This window comes from Anabas testudineus, chromosome 7 (assembly GCF_900324465.2).
Source record: "Anabas testudineus chromosome 7, fAnaTes1.2, whole genome shotgun sequence".
Classification (NCBI taxonomy): Eukaryota; Metazoa; Chordata; class Actinopteri; order Anabantiformes; family Anabantidae; genus Anabas; species Anabas testudineus.
This window is the reverse complement of record NC_046616.1, coordinates 25084223-25106443: the sequence shown is the minus strand read 5'-3', so window position 1 is coordinate 25106443 and position 22221 is coordinate 25084223. Positions and strand designations below refer to the sequence as shown.

At 39.3% G+C, this 22221-nt stretch overlaps 3 protein-coding genes across 4 annotated transcripts; all 3 read right to left on the bottom strand.

Annotated features, from left to right (window-relative positions):
* Positions 1–12: 12 nt before the first annotated feature.
* Positions 13–3291, bottom strand: LOC113167676 (V-type proton ATPase subunit S1-like). The gene is made up of 4 exons (XM_026368467.1): positions 3140–3291; positions 1781–1907; positions 597–671; positions 13–475 (listed from the first exon to the last, which is right to left on the bottom strand). The coding sequence occupies exons 1-4, from the start codon at positions 3268–3270 to the stop codon at positions 269–271; spliced, it is 540 nt and encodes a 179-aa protein (XP_026224252.1). The 5' UTR covers positions 3271–3291; the 3' UTR covers positions 13–268.
* A 3153-nt stretch (positions 3292–6444) lies between these two features.
* taz (tafazzin) lies at positions 6445–12234 on the bottom strand. The gene is made up of 10 exons (XM_026368960.1): positions 11619–12234; positions 11399–11527; positions 11274–11319; positions 11112–11197; positions 10959–11039; positions 10825–10866; positions 10629–10691; positions 10264–10316; positions 10070–10147; positions 6445–7280 (listed from the first exon to the last, which is right to left on the bottom strand). The coding sequence occupies exons 1-10, from the start codon at positions 11725–11727 to the stop codon at positions 7179–7181; spliced, it is 789 nt and encodes a 262-aa protein (XP_026224745.1). The 5' UTR covers positions 11728–12234; the 3' UTR covers positions 6445–7178.
* A 588-nt stretch (positions 12235–12822) lies between these two features.
* Positions 12823–22119, bottom strand: si:dkey-150i13.2 (mitochondrial carnitine/acylcarnitine carrier protein). 2 transcript variants are annotated; one of them, XM_026367335.2, is made up of 9 exons: positions 21652–22117; positions 20215–20307; positions 18945–19072; positions 16965–17055; positions 16328–16445; positions 15994–16066; positions 15789–15898; positions 13713–13834; positions 12823–13541 (listed from the first exon to the last, which is right to left on the bottom strand). In XM_026367335.2, exons 1-9 carry the CDS (start codon positions 21751–21753, stop codon positions 13479–13481), a joined length of 900 nt encoding a protein of 299 aa, XP_026223120.1. In that variant the 5' UTR covers positions 21754–22117; the 3' UTR covers positions 12823–13478. The 2 variants fall into 2 exon arrangements, with proteins under 2 accessions (XP_026223120.1, XP_026223119.1); XM_026367334.2 differs by having other exon boundaries at positions 12823–13834; positions 21652–22119.
* Between the last annotated feature and the right edge of the window lie 102 nt (positions 22120–22221).

Genomic DNA, 22221 nt, shown 5'->3' with positions numbered 1-22221 from the left:
GTAAGGGGCTTAATCTTGTTAATGTGACTGCATGCACTTTAGAATTGTTTCCTGTTGAAAGAGACACATACAGTAAATGTTACTATGCACTACCTACTCTACCTAGACTTCATCTCATAGTAAATAAATATGAAAGCTATAAATGATGTCCCCCCCCCAAGCTCCTAACAGTCTGTGTCTGACCTTGGTCCAATGGTTAAAGTGTGAACCGTGTTACTAGTTTCTCCACCAGTGTTCTATTGATATTATTTCTTCTCTTTGACTGTGTTTAGCACACATACCCAATGCCAGAGGGCAGCCTGAACACCAGCAGGGCAGGTGAGGAGGCATTGAGTCTGAGCTGGCTCAGTGTTTCAGGGTCCATGTACAGAGGGGAGGTTTCTAATTGGTCCTGTAGCTGGCCAATCACTGCATTAGAAGCAGGCCAGGACACAGCAGGTAACACCAGGGTAGAGGATGAGGACATTAGAGCTGCCTGTGTTACAGGAGAGACATGAAAACATCTGTTACCCACTCATTGTCACAGTAGGTATGACTGGTAACACAAATGAAAGGTTTTACTTTGATTTATTTCCTCCAATGTTCATGTCTCTTACCTCAAGATTGGGAAAAACACTGTCCTGCTTGTTTCCAAAAGCCCCACCATACATGGTGAAGTCTTCTACACTCATCTGAAGAAAAAAGGAGAAAAGGAAATTGTAATTTAATCCAAAAAACCCATCCCTACCAAAGCTACCCAAAGAGAGAATAAACAAAACTTAGTGTCTAATTCTTACACGCTGGTTATAATTCAATTTCATATTCCAAAACTTTGTTAGAATTCTATTTTGGTCACCAAAATTTTAACAGTTTATTACTTACAGCCAAATGACAGGTCCAGAAGATTATAATGTCTAACTATTTACCGCGATAGATTATCAAGTAGCCTGCATGTAATCAATACTTGACTGTCAAATCAAATTAATTCAGTACAATTCAAAAACCTTCTGACAAATTTATTGTTATGTAACATCAAACTGAGCATGTGGCTCCAGGTCCTGGTGGACTGGTCATATTGGGCTCTGAGACTAGCAACTTTCTGTGATGCACTTCAGAGTCGGTATGTGTGTTCAAAACCTTTGTGTTTTGTCTCATAATGCCGTTTGACATTGGCACATTAATAAGAGCCACAGTTTCTGAACATATCAGACACACTGGTTTAGTGCTCCCAGTGGGTAATATGACCAGACAGGAGTCTGTCCATTGTGATTAAAAACTCTACTTTCGCTGTCCACTTTTCTCTTTTTGGACATTTTTATATTTATCTCTTGCTTTTTCAGTCTCACCGTCCCTTTATCAAGTTTTGCCTCTCTATCTCTCTCCTCTCTGTCGTCTGTCTCTCTCCCCTCTCTTCTCTATGTTGTCTGTATCTCTCCTCTCTGTCATCTGTATCTCTCCTCTCTGTCATCTGTATCACTCTTCTCTCTGTCAACTGTATCTCTCTCCTCTATGTCGTCCTGTCGTCTGTCTCTCTCCTCTCTCTCCTCTCTGTCTTCTGTATATTTCCTCTCTCTGTTATCACCGTCTTTGTTTATTAATTCCTTTTCAACCTCGAATTTTCTTTAATCTACTGTTGAGTCGCTAAATTTACCGCCTATGGGAAAGCTTCTGGGTCCGGATCTGGACCACGGTCCGCCTGTTAGTGACACCTGTTATAATCAGGGACATTGTAGTCAGGACAACTGTCTGGCTACCTGATGTAAATTATGTATGATGTTATGTATTATGTGTGTCTTTGTACCTTGTCCTGAAGAAACAGCACTACATTTCGTGGGCCCATATTTAGAGCTCTCTCCAGGTATGACTCAAGCTGTTGCTGCCCAATGATATGACCTGCTGCAGGAGGGGACTGACTGGGTAGGGAGATCCTGGAGGTAGAAGAAGTATTCAGATCACATACTAAAGTACAACTAGCCATGCAATTGTGTAAAAATACAAATCATATGAGACGAGCAGTGAAGCACCATTATAGTTTGTGAACTTTCTGCAAGAAAATGTTTAAATAATTCTAATTCTTTAACACTAGAAGTCCCACAGAGCAGCCATTTGGCTTTTCTACCTATAAAACCCACCGGGCAGCCAATGGGCTGGAAGGCTTTTAGCTAACATTTTAAACCAGGTGTGAACGATACTATGTAAACAAGGCGCACCACAGGTGGGGTCTTGCTGAGCCATTTCAACGAAACTTATGTTTCACTTTGCCATCTTAGGGAGAGATCAACGCACATCTCTCCCCACTGGGACAACTGGGGTCTTTGCCAAGATATGGGAGGACATTGCAAATGCACTTGAATTTCAAGTCGCAAGCCACCCAAACATTTTAGGCTTAGTTGTAATGTACTGCAGGACATGGCAGAGAGTCTTTGGCGGAAAAAGCTGTTCTTCGATATTCAAGATTTAAAAAACTTTAGTACAGTTTACAGTTGTTCTCAAAACAGATTGAAAGAAAGGGAACCACAACCAGGAAAGATCCAACAAAATTTTAAATAATGTTGTTAAACTGTCATTCCTAATTTACAAATATGTGAGAAGCATTGTAGTAGCTACACTAGGTGGAACTACAGTTAATCCTAATTATAGATTTAACAATGTTATCCACAGATGGGGAGTTGAGTCTGTACAAATGCATGTTTTTATAAATGCAAACAAAACTATGCATAATATTTTAATAATAAAATATTATTAACTAGTAAAAGATTTCAGCAGAAAAAAAGAAAAGTCTGAATAGTATGAGTGACGTCCTCAAATGTGTAGATTTGTAATAAAATGTTACAAACTGACCACACTGAGCATCTTTCATACAAGTTAAGCAATATCAAGAAAACGGCTCGCTACATGATTCTGCGATACACCTGTCATGTAAGCTAGGTAAAAGAAATGTCAGATTATATTACTTTAATTATTAAATACTTAATACATGGCGCGTTTTATTAAATAATGTAGTAGAAACATGGTGAAGACTGGTTACATCTTAATAGTAATGCTAGCTATTACAGCTAGCGTTAGCGTTAACCGTCAACGGGAATAAGAGCGTCAAAACCCGTTAACTCCTGAAGCCACCGCTGTGAACAGTAATAGCAAAAATATGAACACTGCTCACCATTCGCTTGTCCAGAGAATAAGCGGAACCTGTTCATCGCAAGTTCCCGTGTTTAATAGACTCAATAGACCAAGACAAACGGCCAAAGCTGCAGAGATGCTGTTGAGGTGCAGTGTCTCCGTAGACGCCATCTTCACCGCCCCTGTCTGCAAGTGACGTGACGTCGACTCGATTCAGCTCACGTGACTGCCTTTGCACGCCCCGGTGGACTTGTTTCATTTCCACTGGGGGATGTGGTGGACATGTCCTTGGGGCAACGACATCCATCCTGCTGCATAACTACAGCAAGAACCCCTGACTAAAAACCTCTTTGGTCTTCAATTTTTACTCGTGTCCAGCCACTTTTGATCTATCTTGATCTTTAGTTTGACTGTGCTTTCCACTGTCCATGCTAATTTTTAATATACATTAAACTGTGTTATCTTACCTATTTAATAATAAGAAGCACATTTTTTTTACCTATTTATTATAACTATTAATATTATTATTGTGTGAATGCTGAAAGCAATCATACTATTATTATTATTATTATTATTATTATTATTATTATTATTATTATTATTATTATTATTATTATTATTATTATTATTATTATTATTATTATTATTACACACTCAATTCTGACCAAGAATAACTCCTAAACACTAACAGCTAGAGCAAGAAAGGATGCTACATCACTCTGAAATTATAAAACCCACAAAAGGCTGAAATTTCATTCCAGCAATTTAAAATGGTACTCATTACTTTGCATAGCCCCTACATACTTGTATGCATGCCTGACAACACCGAGGCATACTCACAATGAGACAACAGATAATGCCCAGAGGTATCTCCTCCAAGATCTGCTCCAAGGCATCACTGAACTCCCAGACAGTCTGAGGTGTTCTACTGGATTTAGGTCAGGCCAGCGTGGAGGTCAATCAATGATATCAATTCCTTAATCCTTTAGGAAATTTGTCACCAGGAGCAACCCAAGATTCACTGCACAAGTGTAGAGTGTGACAGTGGGTGCACAGATTTCATCTTGATACCCATTGGCACTCAAGGTGCTGTTGTCAAGCCTGTAGAGGTCTATGAGTCGCTCTATTGATATGCCTCCCCAGATCATCACTGACACACCACCAAACCAGGCATGCTAAATGACATAAAAGGCAGCATAACGTTCCCCAGGGCTCCACCGACCAGCCACTTCAGTCTGACTAGATGTTCTGCCATTTAAAATTTTCTGTAAAACACTCTTTTGAATCCCTAATTATCACACTTTATCAACACTTTAAATCTGGTAGCTACATGCCCTATTTGGACCACCCTGGATTTAATTGTACTAAATATTCTGCTAAATATCATACCGTTGTCCTGTAATTTCTTCTTGAAACTGTTTAGGCAGGATATTGGGAATTTCAATGGCGTAGCTCCTCAATACAAATAACCAGGCAAACCAAACATATAATAATTAATTTTATGCATATTAATGTAGAATACTATTTTATGTACGCTTGTAGAGTATTAAGCAGATTGACACAAAGCGGCGCTACAGCCACCATGTGGCTAATTATAGAACTGTAAATGTTGAAGTTATGCTAAAGCTTAAGTAATAGAACAAACTGCTGCTACTGTCAGTGAGTAAGTACAAACCATACTGATACCATACTGCTACCTGCTGGAGAATTTTGAAAACTTTCAAACTCGTGTCTCTGTCCAGTCACTAAACTAAACTAAAATAAAAAACTGGCTAAATAATAGAAGTGCAGCATAGCTAAGCCAGGTGTAGATATCTGGGTTAAATGCGAGTTAACGGTATTGTTTAAAAGACCACATGTATTGATCACAGAGTTACTGATTAAACATGGCCAAAGCTCGCGCAGCAAACTTTTAACCCACAATATGGAGGTGTACGAAGCGGTAAAAATTATAATAAGGAAAAAGGGAAAAACGGCCGATATAATTAGAGAAAGGAGAAACGCCTGGCAGACAACAGCGGATCGGCTGAATGCGCAAGTAAATAAATAATTAAATAATTTTTAAACCAGTGTTCCGGATAAATTGTTAAAATGCATAGTTACTGAACATATGCACTAAACAGCTATAGTTCAAATGCTATCCGCACTTCGCATTTGGTCAGTTTATATCAATTTACCTATGTTATTCATTTTCTATTTACATAGTCTCCCTCATTTTCCCCTGAGTGTCGCGAGTGATTAGAACCTTTTTCTACCTTCTAGAATCGTTTCTCAACAATCGTAATAGGCCTACACGTATTCTCTAAACCACAACTATATAAACAGCAATCTTCATAAGTAAAAATAATATAAAAATAAGTCTGACAGTGAGTGAATAACCATAACACTGGCAACACAGAATACCTCTATAAATTACAACTAGACTGGGATTAATTGATCCAGCATTTGTGCGACCAAGGATATATTCAATTATCTGGGAAATCCCAGCTTAATCCCTTATTTTGGTTTTGTGCAACACCCCTCTGGTCTTTTATGGATCTTGTATGGAAACACATAATTGTGCAGCTATATTGTCATTATTGCAGTATGATAAAGTCTTATCATAGGGAGGAGTTCTTAGTATATAGTATATGATATGGCACAATCCCCATCTAGCGACACAAAAATTTCCTCTGGTAAAGTGTATTTTCAGGTTATACACTCAATTAATATTCAATACTAAAAATAACAAAGAATAACACTTATAACTTGAAAATACCTTCTTTGTTTTTGCTGAAGAACCTCAGACAGGAGAATGAGATGTGTTCATCATGAGCTGCTTTACTTCAAGTAGCTGAGGAGAACTGGAAGGTGAACTGCATATTTCTGTCCAAACTCAACCTGAGCCTGAGAGTGTCATTGCAGAAACTGACCCGAATCTGACACAGATATATTTCATTTCACTTATTTTTTCTTATATTATTTGATATTTTCATAAGTGATGTTGTATGTCTGCCAGCTCTTTATTGAAATCAGTTTACTCTATTTTTGTTTGGTGCACTGATTATAACCAAACTTTACCTTAACATTGACATGATTTATACATTTCTGCTTGGTCCTGTTGGTTCATCCACCCTCTTGTTGAGGTTCAGCCAGTAAACTGGGCCAACTGGATGACAGTACTTACTTCAGTCAGAAAGACATTTAAAATTGAAAAAAAGTCTAAGATTTTATTCACATTCATTTATAGCAGGAAAGAGCTGCAATAAAAGTAAGGCAATACATTTCTAAAATTATGTAATTATAAAATAATAAGCTAAAATAACCACAAATCACATAATCATTGCCTTCCTTTTTTATAAAAGCGAGAGTTTCTTTTTCTTTGCAAAATAGTTATATACATTTGTGATGGGGTATCATTCAAGAGTTTGAAATGATTCACTAAAAACATTTAATTGTAATAATTTTTTGAAAACAAAAATCACCTAAAGCTATAAAATGATTTGCAAACCTGATTTGAATTAACTAACTAACGACATCAGGACACAATGACTGTAGTGAAGGTATGACTGACTAGACAGCTGAATTAAATGTACAAAGATGTTCTAAAAGCAAAACATACAATTGTACAATTATTATAATAATATACCAACTGTATACCCCTCTGTATCTCTCCTTCAATAAGGACCTATTCAGTGACTGGCTTCATGGTGTTATACATAATACTGACTGCTTTGAATTCAAGAAACTCATTTATTATTATTATTTGTATATTTTTACTCTAAATGCTTATCTTATCAGCTGAATTTGGTAAATTAAATGAAGAAATTACACCTCCTGTTAAACAATGGCTGAAGTAACAAAGAGTTTCTATTGCGACATAATTTAAATAAATGTCCATGAGTTTCTTTCACAGATTGCAATCACAGCACAGTTTAAAAGGTTGCCCAAAATGTACAGAAGCTTGTAAAGACTCAGTGAATTCTCACTGTGGATGTATGTGGTCTTGTAGTTAAGGTATTACCCTCACTTTTAGGGTCAAGGTTTTCAGTCTTGTTGGCTGTGAGGAGTGCAGCAGGCAAAACAAGGAGAACCAGGACTTATGATTTTGTCTGTATCTGCCAATGGAGGGCCTCAGCCTGAGCTTTCAGGCTCTGAAACTCCACCTGGATGAAATCAGTCAAAGTCTTTCTAATTTCCAACTGAAAGAGAAGATGCAGAAAAAAATCAAACATTAACTGAGGACTAGTTAATAAACAGAAGATTCATCAGCTATCAAAATACCTTTGTATAGATTTCGCCCCCTAAGAGCTGTCGCCATTGGGTTTATCCCCGCACCCATGCGCAGTCGTGAAGATTCTTTCGCGCCCTGTGTACAGGCCTCACTCCCTCAGGTCCGCCCACAAAGTATAAGAACCCTGTGTGTCCTGAGCAATGTTCCCCCTTTTTACTGCGATGCAGTCAACGTGTGAAGAAACAAGGATGATTTCATCTCAGCCGTCCACCAGCGGGGTCCGGCTGTGCCCAGGTTGCAAGACCACCTTTATCATGGATGACGACCTCCGCCTGCACCTGCTCCCGGCAACATGATTTGTGATATTTACCGCAGCGAGCAGGAGGCTAAACGTCTACTGCTGTGGCCAATTATTCCCGCCCTCCACCCTTTCCCATTGGAGGCATGTCAGAATCCTGGGAAGCTAAAGGCTCCGGCCGCTCATTACGACTCTGTCACTAGAGTCTATGAGGAGACGCAGCGTGGCTTTCCTGCCGTCCTGCCACTAGAGCCGAGTCTAAACGACCTTTTTTTCGGCAGACGTCGGCCTACTTATCCATCTTCCCACGACCAGGTCATCACCCGCCTCATCAGCATGGCTATGGCTGCCATTCACACTGTCTTAAACCGTGGCGGTGGCGCAGTCTCGCATTATGGCCTAGATGAGCATGCTGCAACGTAACATGTGACTTCACAGGTCTGAGCATCCTGAACAAATTAGGAAAGGCCTTCTCCACAGTCCCACCAGCTCCACTGGGCTGTTTGGGTCGCTCCTTCAGGAAGCTGTCTCACACCTGCAACAGGCATCAGAGGAGGCAGACACAGTGAAGAAACTCACTTCATGGAGCTGAACATCAATGCGAGACTGCACCCCCAGGATTCCTGGCACGATCGCAGAGACACCCGCTCTAGACTCTCATGTCCTTTAGCCGCGATTTTCGCTGCGTCTCCGCCATCTCCGCTCCAACCACCACCTCCTCCTGCTCCAACAACCACCTCCTCCTCCTCCGCATCTCCCAGCAGCACCCAGGCAGCCGTTTCTCCTTTCAAGGGATTCAGTTTCAGTACAACCGTTTGCATTTCGGTTCACGCACATTCTCCAATGTGTAGAAGCAGCCTTGGAGCATCACGCAGGAAGGGAATCAGAGTCTTATATTACTGATACTGATATTCTATCTGGACGACCTGATTCTGATGGCTTCCTCCAAAGAAACCACAGCGCTTCACACGGCGCAGCTCATGGAACACCTGTCTCTGCTGGGATTTGCCATAAATTGGAAAAAGAGCTCCCCACTGCCCTCCCAGTTGATCGTTTATCTGGGAGGAATTATCGCTTTGTGCATCCTTAAAAACCCCCCATTTGAGCATATATTGCAATTCTCCCGCCTTTCTTTGAAGACAGCACTTCTCTTAGCCCGGGTTCAGCTAAAAGAGTGAGCGATCTATGTGCGCTGTCGGTCTCCCATTCCTGCCTTGTTATCAAAGAGAACAGAGCCTTGGCCATTCCCAGACTTAATCTGGCGTTCATGCCTAAAACAATAACTTCCTCCTTTAAATCCAGTTATTACAGTAGAGGGGTTTTGCGAGGAGGTTGTGCACCACCTCTGCCCTGTTCATTCACTGTCACTTACGTAGCACGCACAGCGTGGGAACACAGGGAACATTCCCAAGGGAAAGCTCTGATCAAACAACGGCTGTCTCACTGGCTGTGTGAAGCTATCACACAGGCTTATGTGTCGCATGTGTAAAGAACCCCCTCGTTTCTACCTGCAGGATACGTCAGTATCCTCCTTATCTCAATCTGTATTCAGTGTGCATTTTGACCAGTGGAGCTCTGTCGGTGCAGCACGCACACTCCTCGGACACACAACGTCATGACTGGGTATTGTGCGAATTAGGACATAGACATAGCATATCCTGTCAACATGAGTTGTCTGATGGCATTGCCTATGCCATGGCTGCAAGGGATGATTTCTTGGAGCTGCTCTGCAAGAGGCCAGTCTCTTTTGGGTGACGCCACCTGTGGTGGACAGGACGGGATCGGCTGTGTTGTCTTAGTCTGTTTTACATCCAACCTACTTATACTTTATTTTCCCAAGCCATGTGGAGCCGCAGTATAAGTACAAAAGAGGTTCCGGAGCCACAGGTTACTGACCCCTGGTATAGGCGCAGCCCTCTAAGCCCCGGGACCCTGTGTCAGCTGAACTGAAAAAGCTGGCTTTTGGGAGCAGTGCTCAGGTCACGCAGGGTTCTTATACTTTGTGGGCAGACCTTAGGGAGCGAGCCCAGTGCTGGCACAGGGCACAAAAGAAATCTTCACAACTGAGCATGCACACGGGGATAAACCCAATAGCGACAGCTTTTAGAGGGCTATGCCTATACTCATAGAAGCTGGGGTTACAATACGTAACCAACACTTTCTATGTCATTACTATTTACAGAGTGGTTTGGATTGTTGGGTAGATTAAAAAATAAATAAATTTGTGATTTAAGATGTTTTCTTACATTTAATATATAAAGTGAAAATCTGAAAAATAATTTGTAACACCAGCACTAATTCTAACAAAAATAATTTTCAATGTTCAATAATAATTAATCCAGTGTGAAATTTTTAAATGTCAACAGTTTAGTTGACATCAGAAATCTGACTATCTTCAAAATACAATAACATAACAACAGTAGCTGCTCTGCATACATATCAAACGTTCCTGCCTTTACCTGGCTCTTGTTTTCAGCTCGGAGAGACTCGACAAGTTCTTTCACACAGAACGGTTTCCCCACGAACACAGTGATCCTCTGAAAAAACAAAACCAAACAGGTAAAACTACAGTTTATACGTTACTATTTCAATGGTAAAATAAATTTATGACAAAGACATTTTGGAATTAGACACCAAGGTGAAAATTTCCTACCTTGCCAGTCTGAGGAATGTAGGGCGTCACATTTGGTAGAACATCGCTTAAACCTGAAGGTAAAACCACAGAGCAATTACTTGATTAACTGATACTGCAGTATCTCTGGCCAAACAATGCTACCTAAAACTATTACAATACACTGAAAGTAGCTAAAGTTAAAGCTAATACACTCAAACTAAAAATACCCATACACACATTCTGTATGCTACAGTATATGTTGGAACCTGACTTCTCTGAGCCTTCCCTGCACTTTACACTATCAACTGTGTAACAGACTTGATTTTTAAAAAACAAACAGATGAAGCACATGTGGAATAATGTATTGTCACACTTGGTTAGTGTTGTGGTTATGGGTTACTCACCAACATGCCACAGTGGCAGGATAATTGGATTCAGGGAGCACTCTGCTATAAGGCGACCTACACCTAAAGCACAAATCAGAAATGTTACTTTACCACCGTCAACTCACTGGTGATAGAACGTAAAAATGCAAAGGGCAAAAAATCACTTTGCCTGGATCAAAGCTCTTATGTCCACTCAAAAAGACAGTACACTCACCCCACTTTAACCGTATGAATTCTTCACTCATGTTGACTTTGCCTATTAAATGAGGAACAAGAGAGGCATTGCTTATTTCTACTAGGAAAAAAACAAGCAATATAAAGCCAAACAGGCCGTTAAACAGGACATACCCTCTGGAAAAATGTGCACCCACTCTCCTCTGTTCAGTTTCTCCAGAATAAAATCCATACCTTTCTGGTAAACACCATCACCTAAAGAATGCACACAATATAAGTGACGGGATCAACAGGCATCAAGACCAAATTGTCTGAAAAGACACTCACCCCTGCAGACTGGAACGCACTTCCCTCGACTGAAGAATCTAGAGTGCAGCTCCTTTGTAAAGCAGATGTCAGATGCTGTTGGGGTCCTGTCCAAGGTAGAGAAATCAAACCATTTTCCACAAATTTATAATACAAATGTTATGTGGAGAAGATAAAACTCACCACCGCATCTTGTTGAAATTCCACAGCTGTCTAAGTTGTAGCATGCCTGTTACAAACAGCAATTATTTATTAATTAATTATATTAACTGAGATGACTAGGAAATTCTTTAAGCATCTGTCCCTACCCCAAATATGTGGGTCATCCATACAGGACTGGTGATTAGACAGAGTGATGAGGGGTGTGTCAGAAGGTCTCTGGTCAATCAGGTTCCACAAGACCTCACGATTGTGGACCGTCAAGTAGTTCATGTACTCTAAAGATGGAGTGAGAAGCCGAGTGCTGAAAAAAGCAGCAAGGTATTGTGCTGGTATACTGTGTGGTGTGTGTATATATATATAACTTACTAGTCCAGATGTAGGAATATGATCCCACCATGCCCATGATCAGTGAACTGGAGATCCTCCATGACAAAGCAGGGCACTGTGGGAACGGCCATCTCACCTCTAGGGGCATCACAGCGCACCACCGTCACTACATTCACACACAAATCTGACACAACCCAAACACAACAGTAACAACAGAATGTAACACGGCTCAAATGTTCTTTATAGTTTGCATTGCAATAACCTTTTAAATTAAAGAAAACTGCCTGAATTTGAAATAGTTACTATATTATGTATATAATAATATAATAATCAGGGTTATTCAATGTTATTGACATTCAGACATAAAACATTAAGCTAGCCACGTGAAAATGTATTAACATACAGACCACGTATTTTCAGCAGCGTTGTCAAAGGGTGAGCTTCCGTTTAACGCTGCATGGTAAGACATGTTAGACACGGCCTTTCAACAGTTCCTGACTACGCTATTATGCACTGTCACCTGTTAGATTTGCAAAAAACTTGAACACACACATACCCGCATAACATGGTCTGTATCTCTCAGAGAACTTTTATCTTTTAACATTTCTCTTAACCTCACCTTCCTCCTGCTGATGGTAACCGGCCCCGGAACTGAATGTCGCGCACAGAAGTTTGGGTAATGTAGTGTTTAGAGAAGTTGGTCTAGTCTAGCGTGTGTGTTGTGGGCGGTTCTCTTAATATTTTTTGGTTAAGAATTCAGAAACAATGATAACAGTTGACATTTTTGTTTAATTGAATGCAGTCAAAAACAGTTTTGTTGACAGTATGAAACTACGGGTTAATGGGTGCTATTATAACAAATATTATGATCATATCAAAGCAAAATTTTAATTTTCTGGATACCTACTTTAAAATACATTGAAGCTGTTTCAATTGGTGCTTTCTTTCTATATTCATGTTCAATTTATTAATGAGAACATTTCACATAAAGAGGAATGGACCGACTCAGAGCCCAAGTCTGGACATCGGTTGTGGCTCAATAGGTAGGGCAGTTGACTGCCAATCACAGGATTGGTGGTTCAATTCCTCACATGCCAAAGTGTTTAGTATCTTGGGCAAGATACTGAACCCCTAGTTGCCCCTGGGGAGTCAGGTCATAGCAGTGTGAGTGTGTGTGAATGGGTGAATGAGAAGCAGTGTAAAGCGCTTTGAGTACCAACTAGGTAGAAAGGTGCTACATATAAAAGTGCATTTACCATTTATCTAGCTTAAGAAATATTACAAAAACATTTCTTCTGTCCCATCCATCTCTCCCATCCTGTAGATGTGATATCACAGGAATTTCTTCAATAGGTTGGTGGAGGCGTACCACCACAATGTGTTAATTCTAGTTAGCAGTTGAGGTGTGTGTGAGGTGAGAGGGGCTAGAGGCAAAGTGACAAAAGTCTGGGGAAATCAGTAGTCATGTATAAATATGACCTTAAATACAATGTAGTCTGAGTCCAACTAAGTAGTCCTACAGCAATCCTTCACACAAGTTTTTTGTGTTTTTGATTATTTAATTAAACACACATTTTCAAAAGATGCATGCACACCTGACTTTATAACACTTTATTCAAATACTTTAATCACAAAGCATTGTGGAAATTGAGAAGGCTGAGACTCTGCTCAAAAAATAAATAAATGCACTATATCTCCAAAATGTGTGCTTCCTTTATACCACTGCTCAAAAAAGTGAACAGATAAATTTATAACAACTAAAACATTTAAATTCAGGAATACAATCATTGTTCAAATAGGATTCTTAAGACACAAAAGACTCCGGCACAGCTGATGGCACACAGACACTTGGTCCTGACTCATGGTGATTATAGATAGTTCAGAAGAAACTGGTTTATTTCACCAACTGGGAGCGAGGAAGTTCAATCCTTTTAATGCCACCTCAAAACCTAAGAAACAGGCCTGATAGAGGAAGAGCGATTACCAACAATACATGAACTAAGAAATTTCAGATCATGATGTTGTTTGTAGGTATTAGGTATGAAATACCTATAAGATACTTAGATATGTAAGTATTATATGAGTTGAAATAAAAGAGATTACTATGAGAACAATATAAGAGTAAAGTATTACTGCATTGGCAGGGAAGGCGCGTAGAAAGACAGCATTAAATCCCTTATAAAGAGATTTAGGTCCCTCTTCTTGAAGCAGCGTTCTCAGGACGTCGACCAGACCTCTGTACTTGCCTTCTGCAGCTGTGTACCCCCAACCCAAAAAAATCCAAAAAGTTAATGGAATAACATAAATGTTGTATTGTATGTATTAAATATGTATACAATTACTCATGACTCTGTTTGACTGTTCTCATTTTAAAACTTTTTTATTACATTAGACCTTAATGTAATAAACCTTAATGGTTGTTTTCCAGTGCTGGTGTTGTTATATTGGAAAATCATCCAGGTGAAGTTAGTTAGAAATGTAGTTTTCCTAAATTCAAACTGAGTCATTATTTGGTTTTGTACTGTTGCTCTTGTGACCTGAACTTACAGTGGATATAAAAAGTCTACACACCCTTGCGAGGTAAAACTTTTCCATCTTTAATGGGACCTATAACTTGTATAACTGAAAAACAATCAGAATCTTTCTTTTGGGGGGCAGTACATATAAAAACATACATATAAAAACTAAAATGATCATAAAAATAACTAATCAATTGCATAAGCACACCTTCCTATAACTAGAGATGTGGCAGTGAGTCATGCTAAATAGGAGTCAGTACACACCTGTAATCCTTTAAAGTGCCTCTGATGAACCTTAACAAAGTTCAGCTGTTTTAGCAACCGTTTCCTGTCTTAGTCGCATCTTACAGCAAAGCCGTGGTCTGTAGAAAGCTTCCAAAGCCTTAGAGAGATCTCATTCTTAAAATGTATCAGGAGAAAGACACAAAAGAATTTTCAAGAAATTCCACTGCATTTTATTCACTATTAGGCTCCACTGGTTTTACTCAAAATGTCAATCAACCCACTCACTGTTTTTTTTATTTTTTATTACAACCTTGATCTTGTTTCGACATACATTGATAAATAGATTTTTTTATCTGACCATCAGACTATGTCACTAAACAATGAAAAATAACTATTTGAAAAATATCTGCATAAATATTTATTTTACCTACTCATGAACCTCTGCACACAGCGTCTGCAAATCAGAGCTGTAAGTCACTTTCATCTTTACACAGGACTGTATGCTGTCGTCTGTGTTTGTTTTTAACGTAGTTCATGGTGGAGAATAGCTGCTCACATAGGTATGTGGATCCGAAGATCGGCAGGACTCCAAATGCATATTTCCTTATGTTTATGTAGGTGTCAGGGATGAATTCCATGTTTCAAACCCGAGTTTGTCCGGTCTTGGAAGGTTCTCAGTATCACTCTATTTGTGATTCTTTATTCAGTTAAATACCTATAATTTATTTTCCCAAGTCAAGCGGAGCCGCAGTATAAGGATGAAAGAGCCGTATGCGACTCGCGAGCCGCAGGTTGCCAACCCCTGCCCTAATCAGTCGAGGCAGATGGCCACCCACCCTGAGCCTGGTTCTGCTCGAGCTTTCTTCTGTTAAATGGAGTTTTTCTGTCTTCTAGTGCATGCTCAAGTGAGGTGCTGGGTTTTCCCCCCTGTAAAGTGCCTAGATTAGATCTGACACATGTTGTGATTTGGCACTATACAAAAAATATTAAATTGAATTAAAGTTTTGGAATGGCCAAGCCAGTTTGGAATGTTTTTCCATAGAAGAGTGAACAAATATTACTAATAAGTAAAAATGTGCCATGCTGACAGACTCCTATCCAAGATAGAGTGCTGTAATAAAAATTAAAAGTAGAGTAGTTAAACTGTTTGCTTATGCAACCACATTAGTTTAGTTAAGTTTGTCTTTCAGTTGAGTTGTACAGGTCATAGGTCAAATTAAAAGTGGAAATAATTCTGAAATTATTTATCTTGGTCTCATTTTTTTAGACATTTTCACCGGGATGTACAGACTTTTTATATCCACTGTATGTATTTGTTTATCTGTGGGATGTGTAGTTGTATTCCATATGTAGTATGGAACAGAAAAAGATTATTTTTTAATTCATATTCTTTCTCTTTGTCCTGTCCTGTTCTTCATCTTACACAAAGCTCATTGCAGAGCTTTATACTGACTCTGGCTCTGACCTGTCTGGTAGTTGGATTTGAGAACATCTGGAGGAAGTGCGATTGTCCAATTTAATATCCCTGCTACACCACCAGCCAGGAGAATGTTGGGAGTGCTGAGCCCTGAAGAACTACATGATGAAAACAAATAGATTAAAAGTGAAATAATATTTTAATCCATCTACATTATGAACATCTTTGCTCCATGGCAACCACAGTTACTCACCTTTGACCTTCTGGAGTAAGGACATTTTTGAGGTATTCATATGTTAAGAAGTACAGACCATTAGAAGGCACGTCTGAGATAAAGACACAGAGGGAAAATGCAAATGTGAGGCTGCATATTCATGCTGTGTTTTATAGTCAGCAATCAGCTCATGACATAAACATCCATTCTCCTTACCTACCCTTATTTCTGTTCTCTCTCTCACACACACACACACACACACACACACACACACACACACACACACACACACACACACACACACACACACACACACACACACACACACACACACACACACACACACACACACACACGCTACAGTGAATTGTACCTCTGATAAGAGTTAGAACAGTTCCTTTATAGACACTGCGGATCCCCTGCTCTTTGTAGAGTCTGACTGCACAGTCAAGTGGTCCTGCATACTTTGAGTCTCCACTGTTAGCCTGCACCTAGAAAACACATACATCAGATTGTTTTGGCTTTTGAACTTACTATCACCAACTGATATGGTGCCATTGTTGTGCCATGAACACTGATGTGGTGGACCAAATCTTTGACAATGATGAGACGGTACAAATTAAAAACCTGGATATGGGGTGCCAGGAGAACAGAAAAGTGTCAACAAAACAAAGGAGTTGATTGTAGAGTTGGGCTGAGAGGAACTACCAGCCACTTTAAATCAGTGGAGAGTGCAGTTTCCAATACCTAAGTGTCCACATCATGCAGAACCTGATTTGGTCCTGTCACTTTAAAACTGTGGTGAAGAAGGTCTGCCAGTGACTGCACCATCTCAGATGTCTAAAGAATTTTAAACTGCTTTCTAAGGTTCTAAAAACATTCTACCCTGCACCATGTGCTTTCCAGCAGGTGGTGCCCATATGTGAGCTGGTAGGTGTGAAAAAAGATAAAGAGGCAGATAAGTGCCCATATGTTGCCTGCACAAACACATGTAAACACAAACATGTTACCTGAAGTAAACATTTGACCCTCTCTCCTGGAGCTACAATCACCGTAGTAAAGACCCCAGCCAGACAGCCAGACAGGAAGATCTGAGTGTGCCTGAAAAGAAGAGAACAGAATCACTTTGTCGCAGCTGAGAGGAAGTACAAATTCAGGTAATAAATGATCCACTGTTTAGATCATAAATGTTGATTAAGTCAGCTTTTGAAGACATGTTTCGATTTCGTCAGCCAATGATAATGATATTCTAAATTGTTTAAATAGCTAATTTACAAACATATTAATAGATCTGAAGAGCTGGACAAAATGTTAATGTCCACAGGCAGTGGGGGATACAATACAATTATAACAGAACAAGGGCACCTGGCAGTAAAAAAAATTATAAATCAATTTAATAAAAGTAGAACATTCTTAAGAAAGAATGCTCTCTGTGAATTTGGTACACATGAATTTAATATAACAAAATGGACTATAAAGGGGTGAGTTCAACTAAACTGTGGTAAGTTGCTTTTTCTGTAGTTCATTAAGCTAGCATGTCATTCATTAATTTAGAGCAGGGGTGTCAAACTCATTTTAGTTCAGGGGCCACATACGATATAATTTGATGTCAAGTGGGTCGGACCATTAAAATCGAGGTAAAGCTCATCGTAGCTATAAATAACAAGAAATTCATGTTTTCCCCTTTGTTTTAGTGGAAAGAAGTACAATTACATTAGGATATTTTTTTTTATTTAATGAACTATCCTATTACAAAACACGTTATGAAGAAAGTCAGATTTCCCAAGAAAAACGTGCAGTCTGCTTCAGTTTATCATTTACATGTGTGCATTACAACTGATCACAGTGATTGCACAAAAGTCACAGGTATTTAGATTTGAAAAATATGGTAGCCTATTGGACTTCAACATTAAATTAACTTAACAAATAGGAATTATTTTTACTCTACATGTGTAATAATTCTCAAAACTTAAATTGACAAAGTGGTGGCCATTTTAAATGTATAAGATAGAAAGTAATCACCTGGCCTGTAAATATAAGATTTATACATGAAACACACATAAAAAATACATACATAAACTTTATGACCAAACTCTTTTGTAGTGAAGTTTTCTCCTTTTTGAGAAAGACATTTTGGCTAATGAGGGTGCGAAGGCGAGTACAAAAGTAAGTAGATGTAGTAAGTAGACGTATCGTAGTAATCACTGAACATTAGCTGTGTCTATCTCAGAATTGTTTCGTCTTTTTCTTCTTCTTCTTCTTTCAGCTACTCCATGTCTAAAACACCCTAGCGCCCCTCGCGAACAATTTAAGAATAGTTTGTTTTTCAGAAATCCTACTTCATGTCTCATTGCATTTTTTTGCTTTCAGATTTATCCCGCGGGTCAGACTGAACCCCTTGGCGGGCCGGTTCTGGCCCGCGGGCCGTACGTTTGACACCCCTGATTTAGAGACTTTTTACAGGCAAAAGGTTATTATTAATATATTTATTATTATTTAAATTTTTCTATCATGTGCTCTGAGTATATTTTCTTTTGGAAAACCTGCAGCACAAATTCTCCCTCCCAGCTGACATCACACAGTCTTAAAACTCCACAAACTTAAAACTCACTTTATGCCCTTACTTTTACTTGTTTGTTCACGTGTTCAGTTTACCTACATGTGTAAAATCTTCCTTAAAGGCAAGGAGCTTTGTCTTCTGTCTAGTAAAAATGACAGATAATAATAATTTTCTCTCACCCCAGCCTGAGCCTGGTTTTGCTGTAAGTTTCTTCCATTAAAGGGTGTTTTTCCTCTGCACACTTCCTCAGTGCTTTTTTCTCTGTTTTCTACATAATTCTGTATACAGGTATATTTTGTAAGGTCTTAAACCTTAGACTGTAAAGTGCCTTGAGATTACTTCTGTTGTGGTTTGGCGCTATATAAATAAACTAAATTGAATTGAACTGAAAATTCTGCATGAGTGTGTGTGTGCGTGTGATCCTACTAACGTTAGCGGATTGCTAGGATCTGTTTGCTGGAGCCGTTTCCCAAGACCAAAACCAAAGAAACTGATAGCCATCATAGGAGCCACACCCACCAGGGGAGCCCCCATACCTTTATAGATGCCAAGGATGCCCTGGACATACACATACACAAATTATTTTGAATAAATTATTTTTGAGTAAATTTTTATTTCATCAATGTATGTTATTTTTTTCACATTTTGAATTTGCATAATTTGCATAAGGTGGAAGAAAACACTTTAGAAAACACCCACCACAGTAGAGGTAGGAGTAACAAATGGTTTAGGTGGAAAATTTCAAAATGTGACTTGAGTCACATTGGAAAAGAAGAGATGAATGTGACTTAAACATCACTTGTAACTTCCAGTCGAGAGATGACAAACAGTGTGTGTGTGTGTGTGTGTGTGCATGGCTATCATTTTAACCTTTGGAGTGAGAACAGTTTAGCTGGTCTTTGCAATAGAAGAGAAGAGTGTTTAAAGAGGTATTGTGGGAGGGGCAGGTTTCTAACTCTCACTGCCTCTTCACTTGGTCCTCTGCTTTTTTCCATCTACCGTATACTACATCCCTAGGTTCCCTTTTCCAGTTGCATTGCTTTTCCTGTCATTGCTATGCTGATGACACACAGCTCCTCCTGTTCTTCCTGTTTGTACTGTCTTTTTGCCTTATTGATACTTGAAAATGATGCCAGAAGGCTCTGATGGTCCTCTAGAGCAGATGGAGACATGGACTTGTACCACTTCCTCTCAGCACTCCTGAGTATCGTGCGTTGTTCCCAGATATGCTCAGTCAGCCGTGAATTAGGAGCTGATGTACTCTACAGTACAATAACGTAAAGTAACTGTACACGTTACTTTATAGTTCTTTTCCTTGACTTAGATATTTGCTTGCTCTGTATCTCACTTGTAATTCGCTGTGAATCACTTTGTTTGCTAAATGACTAAATCTAAATGTAATGTAACGTAAAGAGCAATTTTGGGGTACTAGGTTTTAGGATTTGGTTAAGAATTAGGTTTGGTTAGTTGATAAAGTTTAGGATGAGGCAGTTTGTTGCAATGGTTAGGGTTAGGGTAGGAGGTTACATATGATAAATTAAAAATCAATACAGTGTAGATTAACATGGCCTATGCGACAGTAGAGGGCTAGAGAAAGCATTGTGTCAATGAGTGTCACAATGACTACCATACAAAAATGTATGTGTGTGTGTGTGTGTGTGTGTGTGTGTGTGTGTGTGTGTGTGTGTGTGTGTGTTCACCTCTTTGGATACTGTCTTGCGGAAGCAGTCATATGTTCCTGTGTAGAGCACACACTGAGTGCAGGATGCTTTGGGCTGTGTCTGCAGCCTCACCTGGAGTACACAATTCAATAAAAAAGCTCAGCTCCACAAACATACACATGCACACTCTCACAGAGCGCTGACCATATGTTTTGGAAAGGGAGGGATTTTGAAACAGTACTATGTGATAAGGGAAACACCCATCAATGTCTGCTGAGTTACTGATAAACAAACAGTTTGGTTGCAGATGAGTTGCAGATGAGTTGTGTGTATGACAGTGTGAATGAGTTACAGTTTGTTCACAGTTTGGTAATTAGAGAATTTGAAATTCCCCTTACAGAAAGGTTACAATGAATAGCTTTACAAATGAGGATTAATGAGGATCTAGTGAAAGGGGCATTATACCAGTCTTTCAATATCAGTTTCTTTGTCACAGAGCACTGTTCAGTCTATGAAAACATAATGTCTTGTATGGGTCTTGAGAGCTTTCCAACCTTGACCTGGACAGTTTTTAACAAAAGAAACAGCCTGAGTCCTATTTTCCATTTCCATGAGAAATAGGATCTTTGCTTTCAGAATCCCTTAAGGGTTGTTTTTTCTCAAATATTACATATACAGTTTACAGTTTAAAAATTGTCACACAGATACTACTTTATCTGCAATAAGCTAATATCAGCCATGACATCTGCCTGGCCAATTTGTGCATCTTCAGTTGACTTTCTAGTGACAGATTAAGAAACTATAATTTGGAATTATTGAAAGTGTATCAGTTGCACAGTGTCTATTTTCCTGCAAGTAAACTATCTTATACTGAATATTACAGACCTGTAAGATAAAATATAACAAGATAAGTCGACCAATCAGTTAGTCTAAAAATTATATGCAACGGTTTTTATCATTTCTTTATTTCACGTGTTGCTAAACTGAGTGTAACCATCTAAAGCTAATTAGCAACTACTTTAATGATTAATAGAGTTGTCCTTTTATCGTCTCTGTCTTTGTATTTGTAGGTTTGTTTGTTTGTAAGTGCTGCACCATTAAGCAGCAGATAAATAGGCCTATAGTATTGTATATAATAAACCTACTGAAAAGAAAAACAAACTGTAAAAGTTAACTACACTATGACTAATTTAATCTGTATGTCTCTCGTGAATAAACCTGCAACCTAATCTAACCACTGCTACTAAACCCTAATCACAAGACCTGGTGACATTTTAAGCTGAGTTTATCAATAATCCTCTCTACACGTTACATCTGGTCACTGACGTTGTCCTCTTTGAAGGAAAAAATACAACTACGAGACGCATTTTAAACGGGACACGTGCATTGTTAAAACACTTCAGTGACTAACTTGTCATACAGATCGACCTGCAGCACTATAACGGACTCACTGTCAACTTAGCACTGGTCAGTCACCTTGATAGTGTCCAGTGGGTGTCCGACCAGCAGCAGGCAGGCTCCACCGACCCCTCCAGCAACAAAGTTCTTGAGCGGAGAAACTCTCTCCTCTGCTCCCATCTTTTCTCCACGTCACACCACCGCCGTCTTGCTTCTCTGCATGCGACAGTATAAGACTCTGATGTCTGTCTGTAGTACTGTCTGTCTGTCTGCCTGTCTGTCTGTCGACGCATAACGACGCTGGACTTTGTCTTCAGGAAACTAGGTGGAACTGACAAATAGTTTTCGTAGGTCAAATATTTAGACTAAAGACGCTCGGTTTGTGCGGAGAAAGGGTTAAGATGAGAGGGAAATGCTATGTTCTCCCGAGTCAAGGAATCTATCGCTGGCAGAACTAAACACGGCTTATTGTGTGATGTTCGACCAAATCCCAGACGTCCAGATAGAGAACAGAGAACTCCACTGCAATACACATGCATTACATATCCGCACTAACACCTCAGACATAGAAACATTAGCCTCTGGTGGTAAATGGAGTAGAAAGTGAACAACTGGATTTCAAGATAACAGAGTTTTAAGTAGCTTGTC

Bases quoted from the DNA above. Each gene is read 5' to 3' on its own strand.
- LOC113167676 (XM_026368467.1), bottom strand. From the start codon at position 3,270: ATGGCGTCTACGGAGACACTGCACCTCAACAGCATCTCTGCAGCTTTG. The intron at 1,908-3,139 runs GTGAGCAGTGTT...TTCTACCTCCAG, and splicing joins ATTCTCTGGACAAGCGAATG to GATCTCCCTACCCAGTCAGT. The intron at 476-596 runs GTAAGAGACATG...CCTGTAACACAG, and splicing joins GTGTTTTTCCCAATCTTGAG to GCAGCTCTAATGTCCTCATC.
- taz (XM_026368960.1), bottom strand. From the start codon at position 11,727: ATGCCCCTAGAGGTGAGATGGCCGTTCCCACAGTGCCCTGCTTTGTCA. The intron at 11,528-11,618 runs GTAAGTTATATA...CTCCATCTTTAG, and splicing joins ATATTCCTACATCTGGACTA to AGTACATGAACTACTTGACG. The intron at 7,281-10,069 runs GTAAAGGCAGGA...CTTCTCTTTCAG, and splicing joins GAGCTGAAAACAAGAGCCAG to TTGGAAATTAGAAAGACTTT.
- si:dkey-150i13.2 (XM_026367334.2), bottom strand. From the start codon at position 21,753: ATGGGAGCAGAGGAGAGAGTTTCTCCGCTCAAGAACTTTGTTGCTGGA. The intron at 16,446-16,964 runs GTAACATGTTTG...TGTGTTTTCTAG, and splicing joins GGGTCAAATGTTTACTTCAG to GTGCAGGCTAACAGTGGAGA. The intron at 13,835-15,788 runs GTCAGAGCCAGA...GGGGGTACACAG, and splicing joins CAAATCCAACTACCAGACAG to CTGCAGAAGGCAAGTACAGA.